At 56.9% G+C, this 24,748-nt stretch overlaps 2 protein-coding genes across 2 annotated transcripts; both read right to left on the bottom strand.

Moving 5' to 3' along the window:
- Positions 1 to 1,339: 1,339 nt before the first annotated feature.
- On the bottom strand, positions 1,340 to 9,769 carry LOC311202176 (scavenger receptor cysteine-rich type 1 protein M130-like; the record flags this gene model as incomplete). Its single annotated transcript, XM_084276715.1, has 11 exons — positions 1,340 to 1,551; positions 1,986 to 2,081; positions 2,847 to 2,984; positions 4,134 to 4,236; positions 4,330 to 4,448; positions 5,049 to 5,363; positions 5,686 to 6,000; positions 6,084 to 6,400; positions 7,018 to 7,336; positions 8,585 to 8,899; positions 9,733 to 9,769. The coding sequence occupies 11 exons, from the start codon at positions 9,767 to 9,769 to the stop codon at positions 1,340 to 1,342; spliced, it is 2,286 nt and encodes a 761-aa protein (XP_084132841.1).
- An 8,504-nt stretch (positions 9,770 to 18,273) lies between these two features.
- LOC311202175 (coiled-coil domain-containing protein 183-like) lies at positions 18,274 to 23,287 on the bottom strand (the record flags this gene model as incomplete). Its single annotated transcript, XM_084276714.1, has 12 exons — positions 18,274 to 18,404; positions 19,015 to 19,111; positions 19,505 to 19,694; positions 20,050 to 20,210; positions 20,471 to 20,716; positions 20,841 to 20,969; positions 21,344 to 21,466; positions 21,586 to 21,690; positions 21,819 to 21,989; positions 22,753 to 22,830; positions 22,945 to 23,072; positions 23,176 to 23,287. 12 exons carry the CDS (start codon positions 23,285 to 23,287, stop codon positions 18,274 to 18,276), a joined length of 1,671 nt encoding a protein of 556 aa, XP_084132840.1.
- Positions 23,288 to 24,748: the final 1,461 nt, after the last annotated feature.

Genomic DNA, 24,748 nt, shown 5'->3' with positions numbered 1-24,748 from the left:
CTCTTGTGTTCTTGCCTTGCCTTTATAGCTGTCCTGTCCTCTCTCTGTCTGTCTCAAGGTGTCCTTGTATGGATTGTCCTTGCGGAAGGCAGAGATCAGCAGGTATTGCTTGCACTTAGATCATAGAATCATAGAATCTGTAAGTTTGGAAATGACTTTTAGAGGTCACCTAGTCCAACTCCCTACAGTGAGCAGCAACCTCTTCCGTAGAACAGGTTGTTCAGAGTCTCTTCAAGCCTGACCTTGAATATCTCCAGGGATGGAACCTAAATCTCTGGGCAACCAGTTCCAGTGATCTACTACCCTCATATTGAAGAACTTTTTCCTAATATCCCACCTAAATCTCCCCTTTTTGTGTTTAAATCCATTACCCATTGTCCTATTGCTATGTGCCTCAGGGTTAGTGAGAAGGAGGGGGAAGAGGAGTTCCCTCCCACAGAGTTAAGAAGGAGAGAAAAATACCCCTTCATACCCCAAAGACTTTTAATAGGAACAAGTGGGGAGGCACAGAGTAACCACAGGAGAATAAATATAGAGGAAACCCCAGGCTGTTTCTGCTACCCCTGGGAGAAAGGAGATGGTTGCCTGGTGCTCAGGGCTCTCCCAGCTGCACAGACCTCTCCTCCCTCCTGGCTGCACCTAGCTGCACGTCCTGGATGGGCTGTGCTGGCCCAGGTCTCAGGGGCTGCTGTGCACTGAGCTCTGGTGTCACAGCCTTGGTGTCCTCAGGGGGATGTGCCAGAGACACCTCTTCAGCATCATCATAGCCTGTGCTGTCCTGGGGAGGGGACCAGGCATCTTCCTCAGCTCCAGGGGCCTCAGCACTTCTCTGGGGGCACAGGTGTGTCCCTGCAAGCAGCAAGGCAGCCCACTGAGTGATCGTCCCAAGAGGTGTCCATCCTGACCTGTACATCACCTTCCTCCCTTCTCACCAGTGAAGAAATATTTACCTCCCTCTTCCACCAAGGGTCCCCCCCAAAGGAAAACTCCTGGGGCACGTTGGTCTGTATCCAGATTGTGGGCTCTTAATATGGCAGCAATTCATCTGGCACCCCAGGAACCCTCAGCACTGTCTGTCCCTCTCACCTGCAGGTGCATCCCTGGGACCCGCTCCCTCCTCTGGTGCCCTGGGCATTTCCCAGTCTCCTTGCCCAGACACAGGATCCTCCCCAGGCTCAGAAACCTCCCTGGCATCGTCATAGCCATCTGCTGGGTCACCTCTGGGCAGGACAGACACGTCTGAAAGGGGAGGGGAGATGCTGACAGTGAGAAGACACATCCTGCGGAGCAGAGGAAGGGCCTTCGACATGGGCAGGGAGGAAGGGCAGGGACATGGGCCTTAGAAACTGGACTTGGCAGCATCAGAGGATTCCCCTGCCCATTTCCTCCCCTGCTGCTCAGGGTGACACTGGTGTCCATCATCAGTGTGCAGAGAGGAGAGATCCACCCCTTCCTGCTCCCCATTACCTGGTGCTGATCCTGGACCATCCTCCTCCTCAATGTCCTCATAGTGGGTCTGCATCTTGTTCAGGGACCCCTCTGAATAGGAGCCTGGAGAGAATGATGGAAGTTTTATGGGGGTGAGTTCTGCTGACCCAGCTTGTGCTCAGTGCTGCTGGGGACAGGGGACCCACTGAGCCCGGGCTGCATTGGACCAGGGCTCAGGAGTTCCCTTGCTCTCCTGGGAAAAACCCCAACTCACAGGGGCTCCCAGAGCTGCCCCGGGACAGCCCCTTCCCTCACCCCTCAGGTGACAATGGGATGTAGGGACACACAGAGAAGAGGCTGTGCACTGGCTGGGACAGGATGAGCTGGTGAGGATGAAGCTCTTCTCCAATGCCAAGACCTGTCTGCTCTCCCCACAGAACCCCACAGCCCCAGTGCTGCAGGGACCATGGGCCAGGGAGCTGCAGGGGGTCAGTCTTAGGTGGAGGGCAGGGGAAAGAGCCTTGAAGATATGGCCCCAGTGAGGGACCCACACCCACCTGAGAAGCTGAACCTTGCCTGCTTCTCCAATGCTGGGCTGTACCCGATCTCCTCGTACAGGGCCTCAGGGAAGGGCTCCCAGGCTCGCTCAGAGGCTGCAGACAGAGGCAGGGCTGGCTCAGGGATGTGGCTCAGGGGTGGGCAGAGACGGGATGGATCCTGATCTGCTCCCCCTTCCCTGTTCCCCTGGCTCAGCCCAGGGCTGTCCCTACAGCAGAGCGCCACTGTGCTCTCCAGTCACTGCTGCCACTTCCTCAGGAAGGGCAATGTCCCCATGGAGATGGTCATGGGCAGCAACACCCTCATACCATCCCTCAGAGACAGCCCTTGTTCCCATCTGGACCCTGGATCCTGTTCCTGGTGCTGAGCTTGGAGCAGCTCCTCCCTTTCCTCTGCCCTGGATCTGTCCACTCTCTGCCCAAAGGATCCATTACACAGCCCCTGCCCTGCTGGGGGGAGGTAAGGGTTGGGTGGAGGAACAGACAGGGGTCCTGATGCTGAAAGGATGGGAGGTGCTGTCCAATGGTTCTCCCAGCATCTCGCACCCCCAGAGCCCCCTCCCCATATACCCAGAGCACTACCCATGGCACATCCTCATCTATCCCCCCTTTATCCCATCTCCCCAGCTCAGCTGTGCCATTTCTCTCCTGGTCCCATCCCTGACTCCCCCCATGTCTGGATTCGCTCTCCCCCTTCCTGCTGGTTGCCCGTGGTCAGTCAGTCAATGGGGTGACACATGGGACTGTGGGCAGCACACACTCTTGTCCCCCAGCTCTGCCTGTACCACTCACTGACACCCCACAGCACCCCTGGCCTTGCCAACACACATCTTCACCTGGGACCACGGAGAACAAACCCACCTCTGCGCCCAGCCCTGGCGCTCCACGCTTGCCCAGCCAGGAGGGCCAGGAGCAAGCAGAGAAGGGCTCCCAGGATGATGCAGATCATGACAAGCAAGGACTCTCTCCTGCTGCTGGTCAGACGGTCCCGGATGGCATCTGCACAGGCAGGAAGCCAGAAATAGCAGCCCCAGGCCTGGGAGAGGTTGGGGGCTGTGACACCACAGTCCTGACCCCGTGACACAGGGGTAAGGGACCCCAGGGGTGAGTGATGGGGAAGGTCCCACCCTTCTGGGGACTGGCAGCCCTCCCTAACCACACGCCCCCCCACCCCCCACTGCTGACCCAGTGACACCTCTTGGGAGTTTCCCACCCCAGCAAGGGGTCCCTTCCCCCTGGCTGTGGGTCACAGCCCAGCCCTGGGAAGAGCCAGCGCTGACACACAGGACAGGTTACCTGCTCGGGGGGTTGGTGCTGTTGTCCTGGGTGCAGCTGCAGAGGAAGAGAAGGAGAGCTGTGGGTTAACTGGGATACTGCAGCGCTGGGTAATGGGAATACTGAGGGGCTGGTTACTGGGGACACTGCTGGGGTGGTTTCTGGCAATACTTGTGGGGCTGCCATGGGGGTCCCCCAACCAGTATGAACCCACCCCCAAACCAATATTAACCCCCCCAAAAAAATTATATACCCCCCGAAACTAGTATGAACCTTCCAAACCAGTACAGAACTACCCAAACCCAGTATAGACATCCGAAAAACCAGTAAAACCCCCAAAACAAGTATGAAACCCGAGAAACCAGTATAGAACTCCCAAGACCAGTATAAAACCTCACAAACCAGTATGAATTCCCCTAAACCAGTATGGGCCGCCAAAAGCAGTATAGAATCTCCCAAATCAGTATAGAACACCAAACCAGTACACAACACCCTCAAACCCGTATGAACCCCCAATAAAACCAGTACAGAATCCCCTCAAACCAGTATAGACCCCCCTGAAAACCAGTACGTACCCCCCAGACCAGTACAAACACCCTAAAACCAGTATAGCACCCCTCAAACCAGTATAGAACCCTAAAAAACAGCTGCAGAGGAGGAGAAGGAGAGCTGTGCTGAGAGGCTGGGTGTGCAGGTCCCAGGGAACCTCCTCTCTGACACCCCGGGGGTGTGTGCACGTGTGCAGACATCTCTGGCACATCCCACCCACACTGGCCCTCCTGTGGGGCTGCTCCTTCAGGGGTGGCCAGGCAGGAGCCCAGGGCCCTGCTCGGGGCCACGGGCAGGACAGTGCAGCCCCCGGGAGATGCTCACCCGAGCAGTTCACGGCAGCGTCCTCCTTATGCCGGCAGGCGCCGCTGTCCCCGGGCCGGGCCCAGCAGTGCTGCAGAGACGGCTCTGTGCCCCGGCACTCCACCTGCTCCAGCCAGATGGGGCCCGTCCCCTTCCCAAACGCCGCCTGGCCCAGGGCAGACACTGCGGGGCCACAGCCCAGCTGCCGGCACGCCACTGCCGCGTCCAGCATGTCCCAGGAGTCGTCGCACACCGTCCCCCAGGAGCCGCGGTGCCAGACCTCCACTCTGCCCCAGCACCCGCTCTCGCCTCCCACCACACGGATCTTCTCCCTGTCTGGAGAAGGCAGAGACCCCTCAGGGCACCAGGGCAGCAGGCAGAGCCCGGCCAGGGGAGAGAGGCCTGCAGAGGAGCAGCTACCTGTGCAGCTCCTGGAGTTTGGGCACGTGGGATCCAGGGCCGGGGCTGTTTCTGGCTCTCTGTCTGTAGAAGGAAATGCCATAGTGAGGGGCTGCAGCAGGGGGGTCATGTGGCAGAGAGCGGGGCTGAGTTCTGCCTGTGCATCCCTGAGTCACCTTGCTCAAGGGAGCAGCTGAACCCCAGTCACTCAGGGGACACACCCAGCAAAGTGGGGGACCCTGACTGCTCAGCCCCCAAGGGAGCCTGGTTCACAGAGGGCAGGATGGGGGACACTGTTTGGAGCCCTGATGGGTCTCCTGCAGACACTTCTGCCTCCCCCAGGCTCTGCTGGCAGCCTGGCTGCCCACTGCTGCTGAATGTGTGGGATCTGAGAGCTGAAGGCTCCTTTTTGCCACCACCAGCAGCAGAAGGGTCTGGCATGGAAAGGAAAAGCCCCTGTGGGCTCTGTCTGTGTCTGACAGTGCCCAGAAGGGAGCAGGAGCTGGGGATGCTGGTGCCCGGGTGGCTGAGACTTACCCTGGCAGGTGATGTGGGTCTCATCGCGCAGGTCAGTGCAGGACTGTGGGTGCCAGGGAGCGGAGGGACACTGCCAGAAGGAGCTGTCACTCTCCCCACACTCCACACGATCCACCCAGGCAGGGCCACGCAGCGTTCCAGAAGCTGGGAATAGATCCAAGGATACTGCATCCCCGCAGCCCAGCTCCTTGCACGCCAGAGACACCGTTTGGAAAGGCATGGAGTTGGAGCAAACGCTGCCCCAGGTCCCATTATAGAAAACCTGCAGGCGCCCAGAGCAGCTGCCGTTGTTCTCCAGCCTCAGGGCCACAAACTCTGGGAGGAGAGAGACCAAAAGTATCAGGATGGTGCAGGGATGTGGGATCAGGGGTGTCCATCTAGTCCTCAGGTCCTCAACATGAAAAGACACGGCCAGACAGTCTCCCTGGCAGCCCCTGACAGACAGACAGACAACCCTTCCCTCCATTGTCTCCCCAGAGATGCCATGTGGGACAGAGAGGACCTGTGTGTGGGTGTCCCCACCATGGGCTTGGGCAGGGGCTCAGCAGCAGCCAGGGACAGCCTCGGCCATTGCCAGCTCTCCCCTTGTCCCAACCTCCCCTGTCCCTGGGCTCCCAGCACAGCTCCCAGCACAGACCTGAGCAGACGACTCCGGCGTCCTCTTTGTGCCCGCAGTCAGGCTGCCCCCAGGGCTGTGCCGGACAGTCCCAGAGAGCAGCTTCGGCCCCCGAGCAGCTCACGTTGCCCAGCCAGACCTGCCCAGCGCCTTCCCCGAAGGCAGCAGAGCCAACGGCCTCCACCGCCCCTCCGCAGCCCAGCTGCTGGCAGACGACGGTGGCGTCGGGCAGGTCCCAGCCGTCATCGCAGACGCTCCCCCAGCTGCCCCGGTAGTAGATCTCCACTCTGCCTGCACAGCGCCCGGTTCCGTTCACCAGCCGCACCTGACGGCTCCCTGCAGCAGGAAGAAGCCCAGCTGCTGTCAGGGGATGGAGCCCACCCAGCCCAGAGCCCGGGGGTCCCTGCAGTGCCACTCACCCCAGCAAACGACCCCCACATCCTCAGCAATCCCAGCTGCCAGCGCGCTCTCGGGCAGGGAGGTGTTGCAGAGGGTCAGGTGGGGCTCATGCCCTGCACACCGCACCCCTCGCAGCCCCACAGGACCCGTCCCTCTCTCAGGCTTTGGGGGGTTGTAGGCTCTCTCTGCCTCTCCACACCGCAGCTGCCGGCACACCACGCTGGCCTCCTGCACGTCCCACTGGTCATCCAGGACTCTGCCCCAGGTCCCGCGCTGGAAGATCTCCACTCGCTCGTCACACCGGCTGCCTCCACCCACCAGCCGCAGGGCCCCGGAGCTGTCTGAGCCTGGGGAGAGCAGCCATGGCCCAGCCTCAGCAGCACCAGAGAGCCCAGAGACCTGCAGTGCCTCTCCAAGCTCTAGAAACCTCACAGTACTTTAGAGCTTTGCTACCTGCCCCAGGGCTGTGCAGTGACCTTTAGGAGCAGGTTTGCCCATGGCCCTTGAGCTCTCCTGGGCAAGACAATACCCAAAACCTCCCTGCTGAGGCAGATGGAGCAGCTCCCACAGGAGGGAGGACCAGATGGTACAACGGGGATGGGCAGAAGTAGGACAAAACTTGTTCATCCTCAGGAGTAGCATTGCCACTGCTGAGCCATGGAGCACCCCACACATCTCTGCCCCCCTGCACCCCTGGGTTCAGGGACTGGGAGCTGGTTTGACTCTGAGCCTGCCAGTTTCCCAGGAGGACAGAGATGTCTGACCCTGTTCAGTGTCAGCTCTCCCACCTCAGAGCATTCAGTCGGAGCAGATCAAACTCTCCAGATCACTCCAGGTGAAGGCAGGTTTTCTCCAGGGAAAAGCTCACCCTGTGGCTGCCTTGGGATCCCTTGCTTTGGGTGGCCATGTCACACCCCAGGGGAAAATGGGGGTCAGACGCTGTTTTCCCAGCACTCACCTGAGCAAATGACAGCAGCGTCCCTGTCGTGGGAGCATGGGGAGGCTCCCAGGGCAGTCACTGGGCAGTGTCTCAGGTTGGCTTCAGTCCCGTCACAGTGGAATGACTCTCTCCAGGTGGGGCCGGTGCCTCTCCCAAAACGCCCTCCTCCAGGAAGGGACTCAGCAAACCCGCAGCCGAGGTGGCGACAGAGAACGTGGGCGTCCAAGAGGTCCCAGTGGGAGTCACAGAGGGTGCCCCAGGTCCCCAGCACCTGGACCTCCACCCGCCCATCACAAGCTGTGCTGCCATTCACCAGCCTGAACCCTGTGTACTCTGGGGACAGAGGAAGAGGAGAAAAGGGGCATTGGTTCTCTTCATCTATGGCAGTTGGAGGACTGGCCAGATGGACAGCCTTCCTTTCTCCTCCTTCTGCATTCTCTTAGGGCTGCAGAAAAAGACATCATCCCTCCTGCTTTCATACCCAGCAGTGTGCCCAGACCCCTTACTTGTGCATGTGACACCAGCATCGTTGGTGTGGGTGCAGGGTGGATGTCTGGGGGACCTTGTAGGGCAGAAGACAAGAGAAGATTCATTCCCCAAACACTGCAGCTCTCTGTCCCAGATGGAACCAACACCTTCTCCAAAATGAGCTGCCCCAGGGATGGACAGGGCTACCCCACACTGCAGCTCTTCACAGACCACGTCAGCAGCTTTGGGACCAAAGTCTGAGTCACAGACAGTTTTCCACTGGTTCTCATCATGGATCTCCACTCGTCCTGAGCAGGGGCTGCCCCCTCCAACCAGCCTCACAAACCCTGGAGGAATCAAAGATCCCTGTGAGTTCCCAGAGCCCTCTGGCAACGTCCTGAGCATGTTTCACCTCATCTCTCAGGTGGCTACAGGCCAAGAGCCTCACAACCATCCCAGCAGCTCCCAGTGGGTGCTGATGGCACAAACCCACCAGACACCCTCCTTGCTCTCCAGAAATCAGCACAGCACTGGGAGCTGGCTGTTCTCCCACAGCCACAGCCACAGGCTCTGCTCAGATAAACTGCTGCTCTTCTGGAGACCCTGGGCTGCTGGGCACGGGCCCCAGGCCCTGAAGCACCCATTGGTGTTGGGCCCAAGGAGATGGGCCCAGGTGCTGTTGGCTGTGACAGCCTGCTCTGCACCACCAAGATCACAGCCAGGCACTGGAACCCTACCAGAAATGCCCCTAGATGCAGAGGGTTCTGCAGTGTGGGTGTACCCACAACCACTGTCTGCACCAGCCCCCAGCTCCACCCCCACCTAGGGAGGGGTCCTCATCCAAGGTAAGGGTGTATTGTATGTGTGCACAGCACCCATCTCCCTGCTTTAGGCACCTAAAGAGGTTGGGCTGAGTCACCTCAGGGGTCAGGCTGTTACAGGTTCCTGCTGGGCTTTCCTCAGGGATCAGGGAAATCAACAATGACAATCCCAGCTCAGCAGTGTGACTGGCCACACTGGGCCCTTCTCCAGTACCCCTTATTGACCTGAGGGCACAGCTAAGTCCCTTCCCCCATCCTGGCCACAAAAGTGGGGAATAGGCTGCACCCTTACCTGAACACGTCACTCCAGCATCCTCTGTATGATCACAGTACTCTTCACCTGAGCCTTCGCTTATGCACTCAGACAGGGCGGACTCGGTGCCATCACACTCAACATCAGACATCCAAATGCGGCCAGTTCCTGGCTTAAAGTGTGCAATGCCATGAGCTTCAACAGCAGGCCCACAGCCCAGCTGCTTGCAAACCACTGCAGCATCGTTAATGTCCCATTCATCATCGCACACAGTGCCCCACTGTCCCTGTTGTTTCACCTCCACTCTTCCAGCACAGCGTCCACCACCATTTTCCAGCCTCACCTCTGCAGCCCCTGAAACACAAACATGGGAACCTTCAGGAGAGCACTGAGCCCTAGAACACAGGTCTGGAGATGCCTCCTTCCCAGGTACCAGTGTGTATGATGTACCCTTCCATGCTGTCCTCAGGGCAGTGTCAGGCTCCCATTTCTCCCCATGGGCTGCAAAGGGCAGGAGGGGGCCAGTTCTAACCTTGATGGGTTATTCACCACCCAACAGCCAACAGTACCTCCTCCCACCTCAACTGTTCCCTGCCTAGACTGACCCAAACATAGTGCCTGGATCTTCACAAGGCACCACCTCTCTACATGCCCAGACCCCCCTGCACGACCCCATGCCCCCAGACCCACAGCTCCCTCTACACCCAGAGAGGAACAAGGAAGGACACAAGTTCAGTTGACTCATGGAACATCTGCATCTCATCTCAGTGGATCCTCCAAAGTTACCCCATTCCCAGAGATACATCAATGATCCCACTGATGCTCGTTGACCCTGTCTGTGGGACAAGGGTGCTGCACTTACCCCTGCACAGCTGAACCCAGAGGAGCAGCCACAGCACCTGAGGGGACAAGAATCCCTTCATCCCCAACCTCAGCCTCCTGTCTTGCTGGAACAGCCCTGCAGCACCCTACTCCCTTTCACGGCTCCTGGGGACCCACAGGGACGACAGTGATGAAAGGGTAATATATCTCTGAAGATGCCGACCCAGCTGCATGAGGAGCCAATCAAAGCAGCAGCACCTTTTTAGACATTATCTGGAGCTATCTCCCCTCCGACACAGCCCAGCCCTCCAATGAACTCCTCCAGCTCCGTTCATGACCATATATGAGGGACACAGAGGTCCCACTGCGCATGTCACAGTCACTGTGGCAGGGGATCGTCATGGGACAAGCTGGGTGTGGAGGAGAAATGGGTCTGTCCCCCCTTGGTCCCTGCTGGGGGCACTGGGAGCAATGAGCATCTCCTCTGCTGGGCTCATCCAAGAACCCAAGGCCTAGAATGTCCACGCACCGCCAAGCCGTGGGAGCCACGGAGCTGGGACTGCTCTGGGTCTGTGTCAGGCTGGAAAGGAAACAGCCCCTGCTCCTGCTCCAGCCCCGCTGTGCTGGGAGCAGCAGCTGGGAAAAGCCCTTGGCCAGGGGCAGAGCTCCACCCCAGGAGTGCTGGCTGGCCCCTTCCTCCCCACAGAGCCCCACGGTGGGTCCCTCGCAGGAGCCCGGGCTGGGCCATGTCCCTGCCCTGGCAGCAGAGACGCAGCCCAGGGGCTCAGCCGTGTCCCTGGCTCTCAGCGTGTCACCCAGGGGCCGTTATTCCCCCCGGGCAGAGCGGGAGCTGGAGCCTGCAGGTGCACAAACCACAGCCCACGTGGCCTCGCAGCGCTCGCCCTGCTCCCCCCGGGCAGCAGCCTGTGGTTTCCTGCTGGCACCGTGCCCAGGCACATCCCTGCAGTGCCCTGAGACACCCCCAGCCCCACTGCTCCAGCCAGGGCTGCAGCTCCTGAGCCCTGTGATGCCCCTCTGATGCACAGGGCTGCTCTGCACTGAGCCCATGGCCATGGGGTCCAATCAGGGACATTACTTCACACCCTACTGCTGCCACCACTGTCTGCTCTTCAGTAAACTCCATGGTAACCTCACATCACTTCCATTGCTGAGAGACATGGGGGTTTTTTTGCATGTTGAAAGCTCATAGAATTACTGCAGTGGCTGAAGAAAGCTTGAAATTGGCTTTCAGAGTTGACTGCACATTTCTTTGGTGGTGGGAAAGAGCAGGAGTGCCGCACTTCTGCATAGCTGGGTACTGGCAGAGAACAGGGCTGGGGCAAGGGGAGGGCAGCAGAAAATAGCTGCTGTAAAAAGCAGCTAGAAGTTCTGTAAAAGAGAATAAAAAGTCTTTCTATAGGTATTTTAACAGCAAAAGGAGTGTCAAGGAGAATCTCCAGCCCTTATTGGATGCAGGGGAACATTAGTGATAAGGGATGAGGACAAGGCTGAGGTCCTTCATTCCTTCTTTACCTCAGTCTTTAATAGTAAAGTTGGATGCTCCCTGAGTGCTCATCCTCAGGAACTGGCTGACAGGGAGGGGAAGAATAGCAAAGTTCCCATGGTTCAGGAGGAAACAATTAGTGCCCTACTTGTCCAGTTAGACACCCACAAGTCAATGGGGCCAGATGGGATTCACCCGAGGGTGCTGAGAGAGCTGTCAGATGTGCTTGCCAAACCCCTTTCCATCATCTACCAGCAATACTGGCAGACTGGGGAAGTTCCATCTTGGGAGCTGTCATGCAGCACATGTGTGATGGCCAGGGGATCAGGCCCAGTCAACATGGGTTTACAAAAGGTAGATCCTGTCAAACTCACCTGATCACCTTCTGTGACAAGGTCACCCGCCTAATGGACAGGGGAAGTCTGCGGATGTGTCTACCTGGGCTTCAGTAAAGCCTCTGACAGGGTTTCTCACAGCATTCTGACTGAGAAACTGGCTGCCACTGGCCTGGACAGATGGATCCTCTGCTGGGTTAAAAACTGGCTGGACGGCCGGGCCCAAAGGGTGAATGGAACCAAATCCAGCTGGAGGACGGTCACGAGTGGTGTCCCCCAGGGCTCAGTCCTGAGTCCAGCTGTGTTCAACATCTTTATCAATGACCTGGATGAAGGGATTGAATGCTCCCTCAGTGAGTTTGTAGATGACACTAAGCTGGGAGGAAGTGTTGATCTGCCTGAGGGTAGGGAGGCTCTTCAGAGGGGTCTGAACAGACTGGACCGATGGGCTGAGACCAACAGGATGAAGTTTAACAAGGCCAAGTGCAGAGTCCTGCACTTTCCTCCTAAATGTCTCCATCCTCAACCTGGGATACATCTCAACCACTGTCCCTAAAGCCATGGCCAACTTCCTCTGGGACATCAGGGCCATCTCTCTTACATGTAATGTTCAGCACAGGTCTTTTGGGTATTTTTTCTGTGCTACAGCAAAGTACTATATTCTCACTGTCATGGCCTATGACCACTACGTTGCCATCTGCCACCCCCTGCATTATGGGACCCCTCTGGGCAGCAGAGCTTGTGTCCACATGGCAGCAGCTGCCTGGGGCAGTGGGTTTCTCTATTCTGTGCTGCGAACAACCAACACATTTTCACTGCCCCTCTGCAAGGTAAATGATCTGGACCAGTTCTTCTGTGAAATCCCCCAGATCCTCAAGCTCTCCTGCTCAGATGCCTACCTCAGGGAAACTGGGACTCATTGTGGTCAGTGTCTGTTTAGTTATAGGTTGTTTTGTGTTCATTGTGGTGCCCTATGTGCAGATCTTTAGGGCCATGCTAGGATCCCCTCAGAGCATGGACAGTACAAAGCCTTTTCCACCTGCCTCCCTCACCTGGCCATGGTGTCCCACTTTATCAGCACTGGCGTGTTTGCCTACCTGAATCATGCCTCTGTCTCTTCCGCACCAATGAACATGGTGGTTCCTGTTCTGTACTCAGTAGTGCCCCCAGCAATGAACCCCCTCATCTTCAGCATGAGGAACAAGGAGCTCCAGGTTGCACTATGGAATCCATCCCAATGTTGTTGATGTTGCTTCATCAACAATAACCTGTCTCCCATCCTCTGCACTTCTACCAGAATTTATCTTAGGCCAGGAGTCTTCTGCTTTCCCTTCCAATAATCCCACTCACAGAGAATTCTTTGCTTTACACTGCTTGTTCTGAGGTTTGATTCTGTGATTCTGACCATTGGATAACACTCTCTCAGATGTTGCATTTGCAAGACCTGCTCTGCAATCAAAGGGGATGTATTGCACCCTGTGCCTGAAGGGTGGGCTTTTCATCCTGTGTTGCTTCCAAGGAAACATCCAAAGAATTGGTTTTTAAGTACTCCATTCCCCTTCTGTTCTCCCTGTGTTTTCACCATGGTACAAGAGGGGCACAAAAGCTATTGGAGAGTGACCAGAAGAGGGCAGTGAGAATGGTGAAGGGTCTGGAGAGGCAATCTTACGAGGAGAGGCTGAAGTCCTTAGGTTTGTACAGCCTGGAGAAGTAGAGGCTGAGGGGAGACCTCATCACGGCCTGTGGCTTCCTGATGAGGTGGAGTGAAGGGCCAGGCCTGGATCCCCTCTCTTTGGTGACCAGTGACAGAACCTGAGGGAACAGCATGAAGCTGGGACAGGAGAGGTTTAGGTTGGTTGTTAGGAAGAAGTTCTTTACTGAGAGGGTGGTTGGGCACTGGAACAGGTTCCCCAGGGAAGTGGCCACAACACTGAGCTTGACTGAGTTCAAGAAGCGTCTGGACAATGCACTGAGTCACATACTCTGAATTGGCTGGTCCTGTGGGGAGCCAAGAGCTGCACTCAATGATCCTTATGGGTCCAATCCAACTCAGGAGATTCTATGATTCAGTCTCCAGAGGCGGATGGCTTGTACCCCTTTCCCAGCCACTAACATGAGTCCCTCCACGGGCTACAGTTCTTCCCAAACTTCCCAAGGTGGATCTGTTCCACAGGGTGCAGACCTTCAGGAACAGACTGCTCCAGTGTGAGTGTCTCATGGGGTCAAAAGTCCTGACAGAGAGATTGCTCCAGTGTTGGTTCTTTTCTCTATGGGCTGCAGGTCCTGCCAGGAGCTTGTTCCAGCATGGACTTCCCACTGAGTCACAGCTGCTTTCAGGTGTCACCACCTGCTCTTGCATGGGCTCTTCCACGGGCTATAGGTGGAATCTCTACTCCCCACCATCTTCCATGGGCTTCAGAAGTACAGCCTACCTCACCATAGTCTTTTCCACAGACTGCTAATGCCTGGAGTGCCTCCTCCCCCTTCTGCTTTACTGACCTTGGTTTCTGCAGGGTTTCTCACATCTTCTCACTTCTCTCTCTAGCAGCAAAAAGTGTCCACTTCTGGGGTTTCTTTTGGTTTCCTTCTTAACTATTTCTTCACAGAGGTGCTACACCGTTGCCCATTGGCTCATCCTGGGTTAGTGGTGGGTTCATCTTGGAGCCAGCTTGTATTGGCTCTGTTGGACCTAGGGGAAGCTTCTAGCAGCTTCTTGCAAAAACCACCCTTGTAGCCCCCCGCTACCAAAACTCTACTCCAGTTCATGGAAGACTGTCTCTTCAAGAGGGATCCCACACTGGAGCAGGGGAAGCGTGTGAGGGCTCCTCCCCGTGAGGAGGAAGGAGCAGCAGAGACCACATGTGATTAATGGACCACAACCCCCATTCCATGTACCCCTGTGTCAGTCTGGGGCAGGAGGAAGAGAAATTGGAAATAAAGATGGGCCAGGGAAGAAGGAATGGGTTGGGGGAAGTGTTTTAACATTTGGCTTTATTTCTCATTACCCTACTCTGTTTTGATGGGGTAATAAACAAGATGAATTTTATTCCTCTCTGAGTCTCTTTTGCCTGTGATGATAATTGCTGAATGATCTCTCCCTGCCCTTACCTCGCCCCATGAGCATCTTGTTAGATTTTGTGTCTCCTGTCAGACTGAAGAGGGGGACTGGCAGAGTGGCTTTGGTGGGCATCTGCTCCAGCCAGGGTCAACCCACCACACCTGGCTGTGACAGTTGTCTCCACCCCCAAAGCCTGAAAGGAGACATATTCATCTCATGGAACTGGGGCCTCACTGCTTCCTTGCGCCCCTCAGGATGCTGGGAGCTGTGGTACCCTTGTACCACACTCTGCATCACACCCCCCATGTGACACTGGCCCAGGAGGAGCCCTGGGGCAGTGCAGGGGGCAGAATCCCACTTCTGTGGGGCTGGCTGTTCTGCTTGATAAAATACATCAAGGCTTTACTCAGCATCAGAACCACGTGCACAGCACCTCAGTCTACCTTTAATCACAGCCTGCAATTTTCTGCTCTAACCCATCCACGGGCAGACTTTGTCAGTAATGGGCCCCAGTGGGGCCAATTAACACTCTAAGGCACTTGAGCTGCTTCTTCTGACCTTAACTCTTGGAGAGACTGCTTCAACCTCCTCACAGGATCTGCAGTTCATGGAACCAGCACCAAATGCACCACGGGGCTCATTAAAATTGAACAAGCCCTAACGAGCTTTGTGTCTTCCCATCATTTTCTTCAGGGTGTCAAGACTTGTACAGCTAATTGGAGAGGTTTCAGGACTCTGCTTAAAGTGGAAGATTTCAATGAGCACTTAATTAAAAAACAAGAAAGAGGTTTTAATATTCTCAGGCTTTTTAGGTTTTCAAGTTACAGAACTGACAGGAGCTTCCTCCAACTGATACTGAACCAGAGGATCTCCTGTGGAAAGGTCACAACAGCTGTCTTCCTGAGTTCCCACACCGCATAGACAACATTCCTCTACACCTCCCCAACCCCACCATGTTTCCAGGGCATGCTTGGAAGCTTCACTCTTTTCCTCCATCAGGCTTCTGCACTGAGCCTGCAGCTGAATGTTGCAGCCTCTTTGCTGCAATTCCCACCCCGTTTACCCTGAGGACTGGCTGTAAAGAGGAACAGAATTCTGCCTCATTTTGAAAAGAATGATAAAAACTGTCCAGGAGTTGAGAGGCAAAAATAAACTGATGATAGTGGTTGCACACTAACAAGCTCCCAGCTGAAAGTCCCTGAGTGTGAAGGGCCATGGGAGGAATGAAGATTCCTGGAGGTTTAGTAGAAGCTGCTAAGGGCTGTGGGTGATGAAACTCCTGCAGAACACTGATGTGTGACTCCCTGAACGCTGATTAGAGCAGGGAATCAGAGGGAGCAATTTCAAGATTACAAAGTGAAAAGATATAGACATCCTGTGTCATGGAGCCACTTAGATGTGCCCTGACATGCCACAGGTCCCAGTGCTAATACCCATCACAGTAAAATGGGGAGGCTTTTGGTCATCACCAACTGAGGTTACTCTCTGGTCACCATGAGGGTGGAAGCTCGCAGAGTCCCTACAGACCCTGTCCCCTCCAACCTAGTACTGCCCCAAGCCTGATGTCTGACCTTGAGATCTCATCTACCCCCTTACTTTAAATGCCAATGTCAAAGCTGAAACACTCCCCAGAGGCCTGAAGTTTAATCAATCCCTAATCACAGAATCACAGAACCATAGGGATTGGAAGGGACTCCAATTTGCAGCCCTTGCCCCTTATCCTGTCTCCACAGACCACTGAGAAGAGAATGCCCCTTATCCTGTCTCCACAGACCACTGAGAAGAGAATGGCCATTTCCCCCTGCATCCCATACTTAAGATATTTATAAAAAAGATCCCCTTTCAATCTTCTGGGCAGATTGAAAGTCTTCTTCAGTCCCAGCTCGCTCAGCCTATCTTCATAGGGCAGATACTCCAGGCCTTTAATCACCTTTGTAGCCTCTACTGGACTCTCTCCAGGAGATCCCCGGCATTTTGTCCTGGGGAGCCTAAAACTGGGCACAATACTCCAGGTGGGGCCTGACCAGGGCAGAGTAGAGGGGGAGGATCCCCTCCTGTGACCTGCTGCCCACACTCCTCCGGATGCACCCCAGGATCCCATTGGCTCTCTTAGCCACCGAGGCACACTGCTGGCTCATGGCCAACCTGTCATCAACCAGGACCCCCAGGTCCTTCTCCACTGAGCTCTTCTCCAGCAGGTCATCCCCCAGCCTGTACTGATATAAACGATTGTTCCTTCCCAGGTGCCAGACTCTCCACTTGCTTTTGTTGAATTTCACCTGGTTTCTCCCTGCCCAGCTCTCCAGCCTGTCAAGGTCTCGCTGGATGGCAGCGCAGTGTTGCTGCGTGTCAGCCACTCCTCCCAGCTTTGTACCATCGGCGTACTTGCTGAGGGTGGATGCTGTTCCCTCATCAAGGTCATCGATGAAGATATTTGTCGTGGTTTTACCCCAGCTGAGAGCTGAGATCCAGGCAGCTGCCTGCTCTTTAAAGGAAAAGAGCAGGGGGAAAAAGTGGGGGGGGGGGGGGGGGGAAGGGAAGGGAAGGGAAGGGAAGGGAAGGGAAGGGAAGGGAAGGGAAGGGAAGGGAAGGGAAGGGAAGGGAAGGGAAGGGAAGGGAAGGGAAGGGAAGGGAAGGGAAGGGAAGGGAAGGGAAGGGAAGGGAAGGGAAGGGAAGGGAAGGGAAGGGAAGGGAAGGGAAGGGAAGGGAAGGGAAGGGAAGGGAAGGGAAAAGGAAGGGGCAAGTAACAACCCCAAAGCCATGAAACCAAAAGCCCGTGGGTTGGGATAAGGACAGTTTACTAAAACAGCAGAAAGATAAAATATAACAATGCTGACAGGACTTTAGAGCAAAAAATATATGAAGCTGTTGATACACAATGCAGTTTCTCACCGAACCCACAGCTCAGGCCGTGCCACCCAGAGCTGTCCCAGAACCCGACCGTCCCCCAAGAACCGCGCGTCCCAGAGCCGCCCCTCTGCTCCTCCTCCCATCAGCCCCCCGATATCCTGGGCAGGATGTAATTGGTGTGGAATACTCTCTTTGGCCAGTTGGGTCACCTGTCCTGGCTTTGTCCCTCCTTTCTCATGAATAGAGAAATATGAAGAGCTGAGAAAGTCCCTTGACTGTCTGACAGCAACTAAAATCATCAGGGTGTTACCAGCACCGCTTTCATTTTAACTCCCAAACACAGCATTCCATCCGCTGCTGCAAAAGAAGTTAACTCCATCCTGACAAAAAACAGGACAAGTTTCTTCAGCTCATGGCTTTTTACTGCACTGAGGAAAGCTTCGGGAGCAGTGATGCCTGGCGAAGGCGCCCGTTTGATCCCAAAACATACACAGTCACGGCAGCAACCCCCCCTTTCCCCCCCGCAGACGGGTTCCGAGGGGATGAGCTCTGGTTCACAGCAGCAGCAAAAGTCCGGGGCACAAGTTTGCCATTTCCCAGGAGGGCAACCAGGAAGGATCAGGGATCCCAGAGCTGGCAGCTCTGACTACTTCTTGCAGCAGCCATCTCTGCAGCCCCCCCTTCTCCACCAGAACCCAAAACTGCAACAACCCTCTTAGAGAGAGTGGCTGCGTGGTGCTCAGCTCTCAGCTGGGGCCAAACCGTGACAGTGGGGAGAGCAACTGGGCAAAGGGCACAAGGAGTAGGGATGAGGCTGTCCCCAAACCTAGCTCTGCACCCCTCAGGGTTTGCACGCCCCATGTCCCAGACAGCAGATTTGATCCAGGCCCCCACCCCCATTACAGCTTCACCACAGGCTTGTGAGAAACAAAACATCTCTGTTCTATTAAACCTGGTGGGGAGGGGTACAAGGGGATCTGCGGGAGCCAGAGAACAAGAGGGGGGTCTGCAGGAGCCAGAGAACAAAGGGGGGGTCTGAGGGAGCCAGAAAACAAGGGGGGGTCTGCAGGAGCCAGAGAACAAGAGGGGGGTCTGCAGGAGCCAGAGAACAAAGGGGGGCTCTGCAGGAGCCATAGAATAAGTGGGGGCGTCTGCAGGATCAAAGCGTCCAAGTGGGCAGCTTCTTCCGCCGGCTCTTCTTGTTGCTCTCGACCAGGCGCAGCCCCTGCCTCTTGATGTCTTCACGGCTGAGGACAACGCCGGGGTCTTTCTCCTCAAAATCGAAGAGGTCTGGACAGAGAGGAGAGAAGCGGGCTGAGGAGAGGCAGTGGGGCCACCTCCGCTCAGCCCATGTCCCCAGGGAGAGCTGGCATGTTTTGGAGGGCTGGTGGCATCACGGTGACCCTCGGGCCGAGCCCTCTGCCACAGGCAATACTGACTAGTGAGGCTCTTTCTCCTTAGCATCCCAGGCTGACCTGCCCTGTCTCAGACACTATTGGGGTTTCCCATAATGGTCTGGAGCCCATGAGGTGGTGGGTACAGCTTCGGCTTCGTTAAAAAGAGGGGGCAAGCTGCCAAAACCTCAGTGGTTCCTCCAAGAGCATCCAACAGGAGGAGGGCAAAGCCAGACCTGAGCGCTGGTTCTTCTTCACCACAAGGATTTCTAAGATGAGGGTCTCCCTCCTTGCCCCACACAACCCTCTTTGTTCCTGCTGTGCTCCAACACACACCACCCCACTGGCTGCCTTTCATCTCCCACATCCCCACCTAAAATCATCACCCAAGCTCAAAGCCTTGGAGACAGCCAAGGTCAGCCCCAAGGTGGATGGACACCCAGTAATCGCAGCGGGCAGGGGCTGGAACAGTCGCTGTGGGACGTGTCCTGGCTGTGCTCTCCTACCTTGGACACTGCTGCCTGTGGCATCCAAGGAGATTTTCAGGTTCTGGGGATCGCTGGCGGTGGCCTTCTCCAGAAGATTCCTGACCTTGACCAAAGCCTGTGAAAGACACCCTGGGTCAACTGAGGAACGAACGGTTGGTGGGTGGAACAACCCCGGGGTGCCCCACCTGGATGTCCCTGGGGGAGACACCCTGCAGTGCCCAGGGATGAAACCCCCACGCACCTTGTTGCTCTCACTGGGGCTGTGGCTGTCGGGGGACAAGTCACACACCCGCTGCACCAGGTACTGCAGCTTCTGCTGGCAGTGCTGGAGCTTCTCTTCCAGCCCCAGGGCCTTGACATAATCCTCCTGGAGCAGGAGAGAAGAACCACCTTAGCAGGGTAAAAAAGCCCCTTGGAGAGATGGTGGCTGCCCCAGGTGTCCTCACACCGTGCCGCTGCCACACCAAGTACTGGAGGGGCCTGTGCTCACCCAGTGCTGCACAGGTACCTGTCCGGGCACAGTGATGTCGTGCAGGCGGATGAAGAGGTTGTCAAGGCCATCTTCAAACTGGAGCAGGACCTTCTGGTTCCTCAGCAGATGGGCTTTCATCTGCTCCAGCTTCTCTTCTTCACGCTGCAGGCTCATCAACAGCTCCTCCTCCAACATCCTGCAGCCAACCCCATTCACATCCATACAACTGCACAGGGGTGCAGAGACACCCCAAATCTGGCGTGAAGGCTACTCAAGTTGCCCCCCTGCCACCCCTCCCAGAACTGCAAAGCATAGGTGCTGCCTGCAGCCCATCTGCACCCCTGGTGCCACTGCCAATGACAGGCAAGGAGGGAGAGGCCTCCCGGTGCCGCAGCAGGAGCTTTGGGGACTCTGCCAGGACCAGAGCTGGGGGAGCACCCTGCTCAGGAACCTCCAGGACAGGAGGGGTGGGTGGCTGCAGTGGGACAGGGGAAGGGGTGCCCTGTTTGGACATCCAGAACACACGTGTCCCCGCCAAAGGAGGTGGCCCAGTCGCATGTCTGCCCTGACGCCAGCCGCACCTGGTTGTGTCGGGGGGCTGGCGAAACTTCAGCTGGGCGTGCTTCAGTTCCAGCTCCTTCAGCCTCTTCCTCAGCGCCTGCACCTTCTCCTTGTACTCCTTGATGCAGTTCCCCAGGTCCAGCGAGGACTCCTGCTGTTCCAGGAGCCTGCTGGGGATGTCCTGTCCAGGGGAGAGCACAGAGACTCAGGCCCCGGTGCTCCAACACCATAGGGACGTGGCCTCAGGGACATTTCTGCACCCTGGGCCGCTGACAGCTCACAGGATGGAGAAAAGCAGGTCCATCCCTGCCCTCAGGAGCCGGGCTTTGGGGGCACCAGGGGCAGAGGAGAGCAGGTGACCCCACAAAGCAAGCAGCAAGGGCTCCCCTGCCCATGGCTCCAGCAGCCCCCCGTTTTACCAGGGACAGGTCCTGACGTTACCCAGAGGAGGCAGCACTGCACCGCAGCCTTGGCCTTCTCCAGCTTCTCGGTCAGCCCGGCCTCGCGCTCCAGCTGGGCCTCGGCGGCCTCCGTCTCGGTGTCTGGGTTGGGGGGAAGCGTGAGGGGTCCTTCCTGCCTGTGGCCGTGCCCGCATCCCACCCCCCCGCGCCCCGCCAGGCACTCACCCACCAGCAGGTCCTGCGAGTTCTGGGGCAGGGAGTCCGTGCTGAGCTGGTAGGCGGCTCGCTGCAAGGATGGTCATCGTCACCCCTGAGCTCCCTGCAGCCCCCTGTCCCACCTCCCATGGGGGCTCAGCACCGATGCCTGCTGTCTGCCCACAGCCCGTCCCGCAGCCCGTGCCCCAGCTCACCTCTTTGGGATGCTTTGTGCTGGCTTCCTTCAGCCAGTGCCTGTCCCTGGGCACCTTCTGGGCGGCCAGGGAGCGGTGCCTGAGCTCGCTCTGCGCAAGGAACCAGCTTCTCCTCTCCGCCATGTGTGCCTGCAGCGTATCGGGGAAGGGAGAAGCTGCTGCCGGAGCTGGGAGGGACCTTAGGGAGCCAGCTGAGCTTCTGGAACGGCCAGGGTCAAAAATGGCCCCCTGCACCCCTCTGTAAATGGGCTGAGAAGGAAACTGGGCGAGGATGGATCGGGCTGCTTTCACCATGGCCAGGGCTTCTTCAATTGGGCTGTGCCCAGCCCTAGGGCAGGCTGGCCCAAGTGCAGGATGCAGGAGGAGCTATGGGGGTATCTGGGTGCTATGGGCAAGCCCAGCCCAGTCTCTTGCTCTTTAGAGCAGGAGTACTCACCAGTGTGGTGCCATCTGCGGGCTCTGGAGGGTGGGAGAGGGCCCCAGGGTGCCCTGTACCATCTCACCTTGGCTACCTCGGCGGCTCTGAGGGCATGCGAGGCCACAGGCTCCATGTCTTCCAGCTCCCTCTGGTAACTCTCGGCCATCCCGCTCAGGAGGTCCAGGTGCTGAGGCACCTGGGCCAGCTCCTGGGACACAGGGAGCCACAGCTCGTCACCCCACCGAGCCCCAGGGGTGCCCTGCACGCTGTGACAGGGGATGGAGGAGCAGGCAGGGTGGGAGGATAGCACGGTGAGGAGGAGCTCACCTTCTTCAGGACATCCCGCACAGCCAGGTACTGGGTGGTCACCTTCTGTGCGGCACGGACCTTCACCAGCATCTTCTCAATGTTGTTCTCCAGCTGGTGAATCACCTGGGGCAGAGATGGGATGCGAGCTGGGGGTTACCCTGCAAACCAAGCCCAGCACTGCCCCCGGGGGCACCGGGTTGGGAATAAAGCTCCCTGTGGGTGCTGTCACCCCGAAAAGGGGTCCTGGGTACCCGCATCTGCTGCTGGTGCTGCCTGTCGTCTGCCGCAGCAACACTCTCCAGCTGCTGCAGCCGCCTCTGCAGCTCCCCCAGGACCTGGCGCCGCCGCCGCACCTCGTACTGCAGCGCGTTGTACGTGTTGGTGCGGCCATGGATTTCAGCCTGCACCTTCTCCACGGCCAGCTGGAAGGGGACACGAAGGTTTGCCAGGCTGCAGACACGGCTCAACGGGCACCCTGGGGAGAAGTGGGGCTGCCTCCAAAACTCCCCCCCTCCCAGGGTAGAGCAGGGAAGCTGGGACGTTGCTCAGCACATTGTCACTCCCTTGGCAGTGTGGGGTGTGGGAGAGCTTTGCTCTGGGGGGGCTGGTTGGGGTAAGGCAGAGCTGGGCACCTGCTGGTGACAGCAACGGGACGGGCTCAGGGCCTGTGCATAAGGCAGACCCTGGGCTGAGCCTCCATCAATCCATCAGTGGCCCAGAGGCGGCTGCTGGCGGAGAGCGGTGGCACCGTTCCCTCCCTGCCAGAGGTCCCTGGGCAAAGGCAGCTCGGTGGGGCCAAGCGCCTCTATCCCCAGGGGCTTTATAGCCAGGCCAGAACCTTGGGACAGGCAGTAGAGGGAAGCACCAGCACCTCTCTCTCTTCCAGGGATGTGGCTGGACCCCACAGGAAGCCAGGCAGCCCTGGGGACCTGCCAGCTGGGACAGCCAGCAGCTCTGCTGGGGCCAAGGAAGCTCAGGGTGCCAGAGGAGGACCTGCACAGATGGGGATGAGCTGCAAGGGGACCCATGGGACCACAAGCGAACACCCCAGGTCTTGCTGCACCAGCCCTGCTGTGCTGCCCTCGCGCAAGCACCACGTCCATGTGCCATGCACCCTGTTCTTCTGAGCACCCCTGGGGCCCCAGTCCCTGCCAGCAGTCCCTGCCTGCCCACCCCTCCTGTTACCTCGACCACCTTCCTGGCCATAAGGACTCCCATGGGCCTCTCTGCTCTACATGCCTCCGAGAAGGTGACCTTGCTGCGCTGTGGGCGGCAGAGGGAAAGCAAGAGCATCACTGCCAGCCTGGGCACGGGCACGTCCTGCTCCCGGACAGGAGCTGGCTCTGCAGGGACAGCACCAGGGGGTCCAGCACCTACCGGGGACGCTCGGATGGTGTCCAGGGTGTGGATGTCATCCCGCACCGTCTTGCGCAGGGGGAGCAGACGCTGCCTGGTCTCAGTCAGCTTTTCCTCACACAGATGAGTGAAAATCTTCTGCCCTTGCTCTGGAGGACAATAAGGCACCCTGAGTCCCACGCGGGTACAGGCAGCGCGGCTCAAGACAGCGGGACACCCCCCAACCGCCCTGCCAAGCCCAAGGGGCAGCACCTCGCAAGGCAGCGATGTCCTGCAGCTCCTGGATGCGCTGGCTGAGTCTGGTCTTCTGACCCTGCACCACACGGGCGCTCCTGCCCCGGCCCTGCAGCCCTACGGCAGTCATTGTGGCACCGCTGCCGGGTGGACACGCAGCCAGGACGAGACCACAGATGGAGCTGAGCTCCTGGTGCCCGTGGAGCCTTCACCACGGTGCCTTCCAACTGCTGGAACCCCCCTGCTCGCCTACCGACTCCCACAGACCCTTCCTCTTCGCTCGGGCGGGTGAGATGAGCCACGAGTACTGAGCTCCCCACGGCAGCAGAGGGCCGGGTGGGCAGCTGGGATACGGGTTCTGTTTCCCATCAATCACCATGGTTACAGCACTTGCCCCCTGCCCAGCCGGGCAACCCCCCACACCCCAACAGGAACGGGGCCAGGACAAGTTCCAGAATATGAGAAACTTCATAATATTGGTTAATATGATATTACAATATGATGTCTGGTGTTATAAATGGCGGTGACAAATTGCTCCCTCTAGTTTAGAGTTTCCAAATACGATTTATTTGAGCAAGTAAGAAGCAGCCAAACCAGCCCTGGGCGGCCAGGGACTCTCCACTCGACCAACGGCGTGCACCCAAGCAGCAGCCCGACACAACATTTATGCAGTAAAACAATGAATATTCTATTAATGCCTCTACGTAATTATTACCTAAACCCACCTACTCTGGCTTCACATGTTCATGAGCTTATCAGTCCTTTGCGCTTGTGCAGATCCTTCCAAGAACTCTGAGCGAGGGTCTCTGGTGGGCCTTGGAAGAAGGCCATGAGTCCTCACCATGTACTTTTCAACTTTCACCTAGAATGTGAGGGTCTTGCAAGCTTGCAGTGTTCTTTTTTTGTAGCAAGGGGATAAACAATGTATCAGTGGTGGATGCCATCCCGCCCTCGAATCCTTGTTCCTAGAGATAGTGTGAGACTGTCACAAGTAAGTCCTTTGTTATGAAAAAGAAAGGAAAAGAAACAGACTCTCTTGTCCTTCACAAGCCGTTAGTTCCCAGAGCTGCTTCCCATAACTACACTGCATACCTACACTACCTGTATATCGTGATCCTGTACCCTCACATCAATTGCCATTAATAACAGCTCAGTTACAAAGGTTAACATAGTTTAACTGCCTACTGGTTTGATTAACACATTGATTATACGAGGTTTATTACAAAGCCATCCAACACTTTGCTGCAATTTCTATCTTTGTTGGATATGACAGAAAATACAGAAAGCCACAGAATGATCAAATTGCAGCAAATCTGTACATTTGCACTACCCACTTAACACATGCCATTCATAGGAGTCCTGTTTTATAACACAGAGAATAAATGTCCACTGGATGTTCAAAGTTTTTGCTTTTTCATTTCTACAGAAAATCCCCCATGAATGTTAAGATTGGAAGGAAGACCCTCAAGAACATGCCCACACAACTCCCAGTATATTCCTACCCATTAGATGAGCAGCAAGCTGCAGATTCCGTGTTTTAGTTGTTGCATTTCAGGGGTCGGATATAAACATCTGTGTTGGCATTCAGTAA

The sequence above is a fragment of the Gallinula chloropus genome (genome assembly GCF_964237585.1).
Source record: "Gallinula chloropus genome assembly, chromosome: 29".
NCBI classification, from domain to species: Eukaryota; Metazoa; Chordata; class Aves; order Gruiformes; family Rallidae; genus Gallinula; species Gallinula chloropus.
This window is presented reverse-complemented; position numbering and strand designations above follow the sequence as displayed.